The 10,685-nt window shown below is 29.9% G+C and overlaps 1 protein-coding gene across 2 annotated transcripts in view; it reads left to right on the top strand.

Moving 5' to 3' along the window:
- LOC106459104 (segment polarity protein dishevelled homolog DVL-3-like) overlaps positions 1 to 8,785 on the top strand; it is a 35,570-nt gene extending 26,785 nt beyond the window's left edge. For both annotated transcript variants that reach the window (XM_022385534.1, XM_013918690.2), the window contains 5 exons: positions 432 to 566; positions 1,259 to 1,426; positions 2,303 to 2,533; positions 2,845 to 3,152; positions 5,942 to 8,785. In XM_022385534.1, the coding sequence (XP_022241242.1) occupies positions 432 to 566; positions 1,259 to 1,426; positions 2,303 to 2,533; positions 2,845 to 3,122 (812 nt within the window). In that variant the 3' untranslated portion in view covers positions 3,123 to 3,152; positions 5,942 to 8,785. The remainder of the gene's footprint in view (positions 1 to 431; positions 567 to 1,258; positions 1,427 to 2,302; positions 2,534 to 2,844; positions 3,153 to 5,941) is intronic.
- Positions 8,786 to 10,685: the final 1,900 nt, after the last annotated feature.

Raw genomic sequence — 10,685 nt, 5'->3', positions numbered from 1 at the left:
GAATATTTTTATTGTTTTATAGAGAATGCTTAATGTTCTTTAAGTAACAAAATGCTCAAGTTTATTTCTTTATTGCACATTGTATATTTTTATTGTTTTATAGAGAATGCTTAGTGTTCTTTAAGTAACAAAATGCTCAAGTTTATTTCTTTATTTCACATTGTATATTTTTATTGTTTTATAGAAAATGCTTAGTGTTCTTTAAGTAACAAAATTCTCAAGTGTATTTCTTTATTGCACATTGAATATTTTGTCAAATAAAGCTTACAATTCTGTTTTCTTTAAACAAATTCTTTCTTGTTCAGTCATTTAGAATGTGTTATGTTGCAGATATTAGAGGTGACTTTTGGACATTCACAATATAAAATTTGATACTATTAAGCTGGACTATAAAATATGGTTTTGTTCAAACCAATATTGTTTATGTTTAGGTCAGTTTCATGACACTCCACTAACAACGGACACTGACATGGCAACTGTTGTAAAAGTCATGGCAGCTCCAGACTCTGGACTGGATGTCAGAGACCGCATGTGGCTGAAAATAACAATACCTAAAGCCTTTATTGGTATGTCTTTATTTAAATCAAATATTGTTTATATTGAAAGAGCACGCTTTAATGAGAAGTAAGAATTCTATGACCACTTTAATTTCTACAAAAGTTAAAAAGTTTTTTATTTTTGTAGAAAATATAAAACTTAGCTAGGAATTTTTATTTTATTTTGAGATCTTATGAGCTTTTTTTCACTCTGGTATTTTCTCTATCATGACATATAACTGTACTTTTTTAAGTAAATAACTATTACCGATGTCTTCAAATATATTTTGAATATAAGTATAGGTCTGTGAGCACTGTACTTAATTATTAATTTGAATGTTTCATTCAGGTATGTGCATGTAAAATTAACTTGGTTACGTATCTTTCTGGCCTAGCACAAATGACACTATAGCACTGACATGTCTAACAGTAGTAACGGTAAACTTGTAATAGAATTAATCAGAAAATATACTCTTCCTCTAGGAGTAGTGTCTTTTTGTTGAATCAATCCAAAATACAACTGAGTCAGACTCAAATTCCTTGTTAACTTGTTAATAAAATCCTTATACTCTGTCTTTCCAAAAAGTAGGGGATTATAAGTTAATATTTCTAAAGCTAGGAAAACACTGTACAATATAAATTTAAGTAATTTTGAAAGTTAGGCCCATGTGTCTGTTAGATCTCGTATGATTTTATATTTTTGGAATTTTTTTCTGTTATAGGTGCTGATGTAGTTGACTGGCTGTTTACGCATGTACAGGGATTTCAAGACAGACGGGAAGCACGCAAGTATGCCACTCAGATGTTGAAAACTGGCTACATTCGTCATACAGTGAACAAAATCACCTTTTCTGAACAGTGCTACTACGTCTTTGGAAATTTGTGTAGTAGTAAGTTTATGTGATTCCTTGAAGTTAACAAGATTTTATCTAAGTTGAATCAAATTATGCAGATAGAAAAAGCACAGTTGCTTTAATCCTATGAGAACGATGCCATTTTTAAACCTATCTCTGTGCATGTTACTGAGTTACATTCAAAATTTAATTAAACTACTTTACTCTAAATGTATTTTAATGAAATTATTATTATCATTCAAAGATTTATATTACATAAGTTTGTATTCCTTTATCTCAAAAGAAACCTCTACAACAATTATTAAAACTTCAGCACGTATCGCAACCTAGGTTAAATATCTCAACTTAAAGCTATATAAGAGAAACAAGTGTGAGAATGTAGACTTGCCTTGGTTTGGATGGTCAAAGTACAACATGTAGAAGCTCTTGTAAACATAATTTGAGACATTCCAAATAAAAAAGCCATTGAAAAGACATTTAACATAAATTACTTATTATAATATAGGGAGTACTAAGGCAAAGTCTAATTTTTATAGCTTTAAATCTTTGTTTACGGAAACTGGTGGTTGATTTGGGGTCACATCGACTGACACTGTATGGAAAGAGTTAATAATCTTTTATTCACAAGAAAAAACCTTTTATTATTTCTTTTTCTTCAGCAGATGCTGATTTTGTAACTATCTGTTTGACTTGGCAAGTAATTATTATTAATTAATTGACAAGTAATTATTAATTTAGTTTAGCCAAAAAAAAAAAAAAACTAAATGTGTAACAACTCATATACACTAATTAAATTAAATTGCTCCTGTATTTAACATTTTTTAGTGCTTGCAGAATATCTTTCAATCCTTTATAGAACTTTGTCATTTAATTATTTATCACTAATTCTTTTATTGTTTTATGTAATTCTAGACATGGCAGGCTTAAAAATCAATAGAGATGATTCTGTAAGTGAGGCAGATCGAGATACCCTGGGACCACTTCCTCCTCCCACAGTTCAGGCTTCTTGGGGCACACAGATGCCTTATTCTGGTAGTTATGTTCCCCAGACCACTGGTTTTATTCCAATGCCATTCAACTACAACACGGAGACTCCTGTTTATACCAACCTGATTCAGGAGGGGAGCATTAAAAGTGGTTCAGGTATACAGCAGTTGTATTTTTATACTACAAAAACTTGTAAAGTTGTTAATAGTTCTGTAAAGGAAGCACCAGTGGTGACACAAGTAGTAACATAGTTTTGTAAAGTTTTAAGTAGTTATATGTCTGCTTTTGAACTATGAAATGTAAAAGATTTTAAAACTGTTTAGGTGGTGAGCAAACATGTTCATTTTATGATCTGTAAATGTTCTAAATATTGTAACTTGTATGTTAAAAAATTTAACAGAAGGTAAGACTGTTCACAACCATTATAAAATTTGCTTTAAATAAAAAAATGTAAATAATTTGTGTAGGTGGCAGCAGCAATGGAGGAGCCAAGGATAAAAGTAGAAAAAGTGGCAGTCCTGGAGGAAGCGATTCTGAGGTAGCTAGTCAGAGAAGTGGTGGGCGGCTAGGCAAAGCAGTGGGCAGTGAAGGTGGTGGAAGCAGTGGAAGTGAACCTAGTCTCAATACTCAAACATCTCAAAATGTTGCTTGCCTTGAAGCCGTCCCTGCAGAGCTTGCTGGTGGCAGAAAGTCCTTTGGCAGAGATATGGCCAGTCCATGTGAATATTTTGTTGATGTGATGTGATGCTGTACTGGAATTGAACGAATTAGCAAGGTCTTTTTTTTTTTAACTACCGCATGTTTGTATTGTGCATTTGGGGTTTCAAGTTTTTTTTTGTTTTGTTTTTTTCACATACGAGGCTTGTCACAAGTACATTGTTATAACATATTGGTGCTATTTTAGCTGGACAGATATAATGATCTGCATTGCATGACTGAGTCTGTGTATGTGTACATATATATATGTATAGTCTGTTGTTGTTGTTTTTTTTATAACTACATAGTCATTTGTTTTGAACATAAAGATTGTAGTGCCATTGACTTTTTGTAGAAACCATGGTTTAGTTTTAATTTTTTTTGTACTTTTGATAATTTCTGGTTAAGTGTGGGTTTTATTGACATCACTTATTTCATTTTAATTCTTGTCATCAGTTGAAAAAGAAATTACGTGCAAAATTTTGTCAGTGAGGGTTATCTTTCAGTGTTGATATTTGTCCTCTGTTTTTTGCAAAAAAAATCACTGAATGTGTTTAAGTTTACATATCTTGAATATTGGATGTTTTACGAGATTTTAACTATTTTAGGACAAGTATGCTCAGTACCGTATTCCTCTTTGTAAAGACCATGAAAAATATTTTCTGTTGAAAAAAAAATTTTTTGCCATTTTTGTAAAGAAAAAACCATTTGTTACCTTCAAAAGTTACCATTTACAACAAGATTACACTACAATTAAATTGTAAAATAATAAAATTTCTATAGTATAGGTAGCTTGAATTTGACATGAAGAAGACATCTAAAGATTTACTAAATTTTTTTGTAATAAATAGTCTTCTGCTATGAAGTTAACGACAAACTTGGATTTCGATATTCATGGGCACTGACCTTAGGTAACATGTTATCAGACTGGAGGAGTTGGAGACAAAGATATTTTATTTTGTTGTTCATATATTCTTGGACTGGTCTCTCTCTCTTTGTCTGTAAGCCTAATGTGTTACGTTAATGGACAGTCTTACGTTCGTTTTATAATTTCACGTAAATGTCCTTCTGTAGTTAAGTATATTTCACATTCAGATTTAAAATGTATTATTAGATCTGTTTATGGATTTAAAGAGAACCTGGTTTAAATGGGATTTGAGAAATGAAGAGAACCATACCACTAGTGACTTGTACATCAGCCCCATCCCTCTTTTTTTATTAGAATCTTCAAGCAGTATTTTTTTTCCTTATAGGTGTAATACCATTGTTTTTGTGCTGTATATACACATACACTGTGATGTGTTTCAAATGGGTTCTTTTTTTTACCTATAATATCGGTAACGTAACCTCCCAACAAGTCACTGTTTTCAGGCTTTAATTCTGAGCAGCCTCTTGTTTCACTGACTTTGTTTTTGTAAAATATTTGTGGTGTTATCCTCACTGCTAGAAATACTATCTAAAATGGTTCAGTAGATCATTTGGTTTGACAAATGAACTAGTTTGTGAGAATTTTAGGAACACGCTTTGATTGCTTTTTACAAAATTCTCATGCATCACACTTGGTTTGCTTGAGGAATCTTGTGCCAGCCCAGATAAATATGTTAAGAAAATTGTATGTGCATGTATAACATACATATATGTAACTGTTGTTTTATCTTCAGTTAGAATCCTGTTTCCAAACCTTGATAGTGAAAAACTTTCAAAGCATTTTTGTGCTTTAGTTAACTGAAAATGGAAGAAAAATTTTTCATTCTGATTCTTATAATTAATGTATGCTATGATTTTAAAAGCATTTGTTTTATTTCAGCATAAAAAATACTATCATTCAGAAAGTTGTTATTTTACTGTTTAAGTTTTTCATTTAGACATAACTAATTCTCAAGTTAGTTTAAATTATGTAGACAAAAGTACGCAAACATTTCTGACGTTCAAAATGTAAAAGCCGTAAAAAGATGATGTTAGACCTGGAGAGAAGGACCTAAATTAACCTCTTCTGTGTGGTTATTAACGACTTTCATCAGAAGTAGGCTTCTGTAGAGGTGAAAACTACATTAATTTAAAATAAATGCAACAAGAAAAGACAGTTGTGTGTAACAAACTAATGAGAAATGATTTTATAAACCAACACACCAGAAAACTAGAACTTAAAATGATTAGATTCCTTTAACTCCTTTTCAGTTGGTTGCTCTCACTGAAACAAATATTTTCAACTGCAAGATTTATGCAAATTTAAGGTCACCATCACTCAAAACTTACACGTGTGTAACGGTTTCCCTTTCTGAAAGTAACAAACAACTATGATCATAGTTTGGATTTTAAAAACGTGTTTGCTAGAATATTTTGTACAAGAACATAAACTGTATCTCTTATATTAATAAGGTTGAGGAGGTTTTCAATGTAGCTAATATTGTAACTAGACGTTTTAAACTTAGTTTACTTTGCTCGATACCAGTGCTTTTGTTTAAATCAACGTATTAGTGTTTTTGGTACATTTTCTTGGCACAAAATGTAAGTAACCAATTAAAATTCTTGAAGTGTAATTGACTAATGCTTCTGTGGCTGTGTTAGGTAAGGTGCTAATGATATATTAGCTAGAATAAAGTTTCATCTGCTAATGATGTTTTTCCAGCTGTTGCTTTCTTAGAATTACACTGAAACTTAAGCCAAAAAAAAAAAGGAAATTATTTTCTGGTCTTTTTGTGTACATTTGTATAAAAATTTGGAAATTTTTTGTGCTGTGTTTGATGTATCTGCTAAAACAAAGACTCAATGACAAATTACATTTGTGAGGACGCAGTAACGCAAGTTAAATTATTGTATAACACTATTGAACCGTGGCTTTCTCTCTTGTTTTTTCATGTCTCTCAGTTGAGGATGACATATTGGAGTACCAATTCTCAGACCAAGGATTTGTGTAATGTAAGGCCTGTATCCTGCTCTTATTTTATTTAGTAGTCCTACCATTATTCATTGTTGTATGTTTTTATTATTGTTGTTTTAGTCCAAGGTTTTGTTTAAACTGATACCTCTTGGAAATTAATTATTTAGTTAATATGAGGAAGTTGTGCAATTGGGAAATACGTTAGGTCCTCTTGTCTTTGACTCGAGTAATCGAAACAAGTCCTTTATTCTCAGTATTCAGGGATAGGTGAATTGTGATTATAAAATATTTCTTGTGTCACAGATTTGAAATATCACTGGTCAGTAAACTAATTAATGCATAAAATTAAAAGATACCTTTTTTTACTGTGATACTTTTACATATATCAGTACTGTTAAACTGTTCTTACTACCACAGTTTAATGCACATTATAGAACAGTTCCATATTTCGTTCCTTTAATCCAGTGGTCTTAAACAAAGCCATTTCAATCCTTCCATCATGGAACCCCAACCCTTAAAACCTAGATGAAAGTGATCAAATTTTGGTGTTAATGTAACTGTCTGGAGTAGACTGAATATCAACTGACTCGTGATTTTTGAAATTAAATTTGGTCACTGATAAGTTAACACTAACTGAAAAAAACACCATTACCAGTTATTTTTGTGGTAAACTCCTGATGACCATTCCTGGAACCTTAAGAGTTCCACGGAACACAGCTTGAAAACCACTGCTTTAATCAGTTGAATTGTATACAGTGAGTTTATTGTATTAGGCCATTTACCATCATGCTATAAATAAAGACACGTGATGATCACAATGTTTAGTTTTAAAAACGATTGTAAGAATTTTTCTAGCCCAAATTAGTGAGTGTAAAATAGGCCTATCTGGGCTGTTTTTGTGCTCTTTAATAAAGTGTTTTCACAACTTGTACAGACTTACTGTTGTGAGTACCACCACTTAGATAGTGTTGCACGAAATCTCTTGACAGTTTTTCAAAAGTGACATTCAAAAACTTTTTAATTAACATTGTTAGCTAATAAGACTTGAGCTTTCATCGTGGATGGCTTCAAATTAACCGAATTTAACTTTTTTTTTTTTTTTGTTAAAGAGGTTAAAGTTCAATTAAGACATTTAATTGTAAATAACTAGTTAGATAGGACTAAGATTAATTTATAAAAGTCATACTAAAAAGTTCTTTTCATGAATGTGGGTGCTGAATGATGCTAAGGAAAGAAAACCCAAACTTAAAAAAACAAAACAAAAATGGTAAATATGTCCTAAAGTTTATGTTCATGTGAAAAAATTCATAGCTTTTCTGTTGATGTAATTGTTTTAAGAAATTCCTAATTGTGACAATCACTACAAATGGATTACAGAAATGAATCTCACCAGAACTGTTTTTTATTTTACTTGCAAGTATGACTGGCAGTTTAGTAAATGTTCATAGTAAAAAGTGTGAAGTTTTATGTCTGTAATTTTAACCAAGACAAAATGGGCAATAAAGTTGGAAACTTAGCTGCTTTATATATGCCTATTGAGTATAATAGTTATTGCTTGTGTTGCTTACTATATAATGTTACGTTAACAATAGTTAATATCTGTTTGTGGTATCTTGGTGTGTTTATTCTTTTTTTTTAAATCAATACTTGTATTTCCTGTGTTCTTGTTCTCATAAAAAAAAAAAAATGTGTGAATATTTACCACTAATCTAGATGACCAGCAAGTTAAAGCTCAAAAAGAAAGAGTTCAACCACTTTTCATAGCTTGTGAAAAAAAAAACTTTCCAATGTGAAGCATAACAAAAACTTATAATTGGATATTTATTAGCAAATTGACCCTAGTTGTAAGGGGTTGAAACTCTGGTGTTAAAAGAAATACTAATTTTATATAGGGGCCAATTTGCAAAATGTCATTAATTTTTAAAAAAATCAAAGTTGTATTTTCCTGAATTTGCGATGAACAATTGTCTGCCCTTTAACAATTACAAAAGATTTTTGAAAATGATACAGATATTGAAAAGAGCATTCTAAAAAGTATGACAGAAAAGTATATTTTACATTAGGAAGTTTAGTAATAGTACGATGTATTTTCTCACACTCGCTAGTAGGTGTATCTAATATTACTCTGTATCTTTCATAGTAGCGCTTGTGAACGGAATATGTTGTTGTTGCAAGTAATCTCATTCACTCATCTTAAATATCTGTTGTTGTTAAATACATGTAACAAAATAAACCATTGAAATAACTTTACTGTTCTGTTTCGGTTTTTTTAAAGTTATTTGATCATCAGGTATATCGGGTTTTAGACTCAATTGCAAATAAAATTATTAAACTTTACATAAAACTTCATGTATCACAAAGTGGAAGCTAACACTAGGATTACACATATTGGTCAAACATTTCAGTAGAAAAAGATAACACTGAAATGAATTTTGATTGGTTGATACTTTGAAGTTTTATATTTTGCTGTCAAGATAAATTAATAACAAATGTGTTGGTCAAAACAGTCACCACAAAGGTAAGCTAAAGATCGAATTTTTATATTTTGTTGCAAAACTGTTTCTTGAGAAACATTCACAGGTATGAGAAGATGTATTATAAAAATTATAAACTGAAAATGAAGGCCTGTAGTTTAAATATTCAGACTTTTGTATGGCATTGCGTTAAAAACGAATTACGTGCAAATTTGGTTTTGAATGTTTTTCACTTCAATCATAACTAAAAAATTTTTGTTTTTACCAACTAAATAACATCATTGATTCCATAGTTGTAACCCAAAACTTTTTTTTGTATTATTTCAGTGTTTCAAATAAACTCGCACTTCACAGAAACCTGGATAACTTGATTTTATTTATCATAATGCTCTGGATTTGAAAATTTGTGATTATACATAAAAAGCTGCTAAATTTTAATACAAATACAAGCTACTTTGAACACATTCTACTCAATCACCTTTTACATAATAATAATGTCATGTAAAATAAAAAAAAATACAGTTACCAAGGCAAGTCAATATATATATGCTCCTAAATACAAAGTTTCTGCTGTACAGTGAACAAAGTATACCCTGAAGCTATCACATCTGAACGAGTATTCTTAAACGTATCACAACCACTGATATTTAAGTATATATATTATTAGATTGTGTTTTTAAGAATACAAGATAGGTAAGAAAACCAGTCGTGTTTCTCGGGCATGTCAAGATCAAACATTTGTAGAATATTTACTTATTCTTGTAAAGAACTAATTCATGTCTCATATTATATATATCTACAGAGAGAAATAATATTAGTCCTGATAATATCATGAATAAGAATATGGAACAGCCTGAGTAAAAAGAATAACTTAATGCGTCATTTCTTCTTAAAGAAAAAAATTTAATAATAATAATACTGTATTCAAATAATTAAATAACAGATTTAAAAAAGTTCCTCTAAACAAGGATAAACATCACTTTGTATATAAACTTATCAACAATCCTCAAACTGAGTTTTTTAAAGAACAACAATTGGAGATCATTCACTTCTATGGAAAGGTTAAATCATTTTCCTTGCTACACGCTTAATCACCACCGAGTGAACCATGAGCAAACAGCATTATGATCATTTTAATTAAGTAAAATTATGGAATGTCTTATTTCATTCATTACATTACCCTGCCAATTTGAGGATATACCGATAGTGTCAAATTATACACATACGTTAACCAACTACTCCACCCTATTCACGTATTAAGTAAGCCTAACCGTTAATTATAATAATATATAAATAACTTGGGTATAAATGCACAATATTTTTATTTGTTAAATACAAGTCACAACTTAAGTGAAATCTGACATTTTCAACACTACCTTATATCTCAAATACTTCACATACTTTTACAAATTGTGTTAAGTTTTTAAATTTATGAATTTCTGTTTTTTAATTCATTGATTTAGTTTGGGTTTCATACTTAAACAAGTGTCAAGTGCTGTCTCAAGTTATTGAAAGAATTTCAGAGTTTTAAAAAACTATTTCTTAATCTTCAGAAGTTTAGTAATAAATCCTTATATGTAACACTACCTCCAAGATTAAATAAGCTCAAACTTACCAGTATTGCCAAATTTAAAAACTTTTTTCAAAACTAACTAGGAGAATTATTTGCAAAAATTTCTAATAATAAAAAACTTAAAACTTCCATTAAAAAAAATAAAGCAAAAACATGTGCAACTTGACAAGATAGAAGAAGTAATTAAAATAAATCAACATAGGTATACATTATCGTTTCAGGAAATTCTCACTAAATGTTTACTCTTAACCTTTTCACACACAATTTTCCTCTACAATGCACGAAATTGTGTGTTATCAAACACAACAAAAATTTAATGTAAATATAAGAACAATCAATAGTAATGGAATTTAACTATTGCTAGACAGAACAATTATTAATTAAAAATCAAGTTTGATATGAATGGAATATCAATTCACAGTCATTAATTAATTTGGTTGCATGAAAACAAGCTACGTTTTGGTGCATTTATAATAAAATATTTTTTTGTAAATACAGATAACAAATACTTGGGTTCAGAAAGTCTAATAACATTAGAATTAAAACATACAATAAAATCCTAGTACTTTTGACAGGTCTATTTGTGGAAAGTGCTAAAGTTTTATTGTGTTTTTTACAGGAATTATCATACTTTTTGTACAGATGTAACAAAATTATAAAATATTTATGTATGTTAATAACATA

Source organism: Limulus polyphemus, unplaced genomic scaffold, assembly GCF_000517525.1.
Source record: "Limulus polyphemus unplaced genomic scaffold, Limulus_polyphemus-2.1.2 Scaffold559, whole genome shotgun sequence".
NCBI lineage: Eukaryota > Metazoa > Arthropoda > Merostomata > Xiphosura > Limulidae > Limulus > Limulus polyphemus.
Note: the sequence above shows the minus strand (reverse complement) of the source record. Positions and strands in the feature narration are given on the sequence as shown.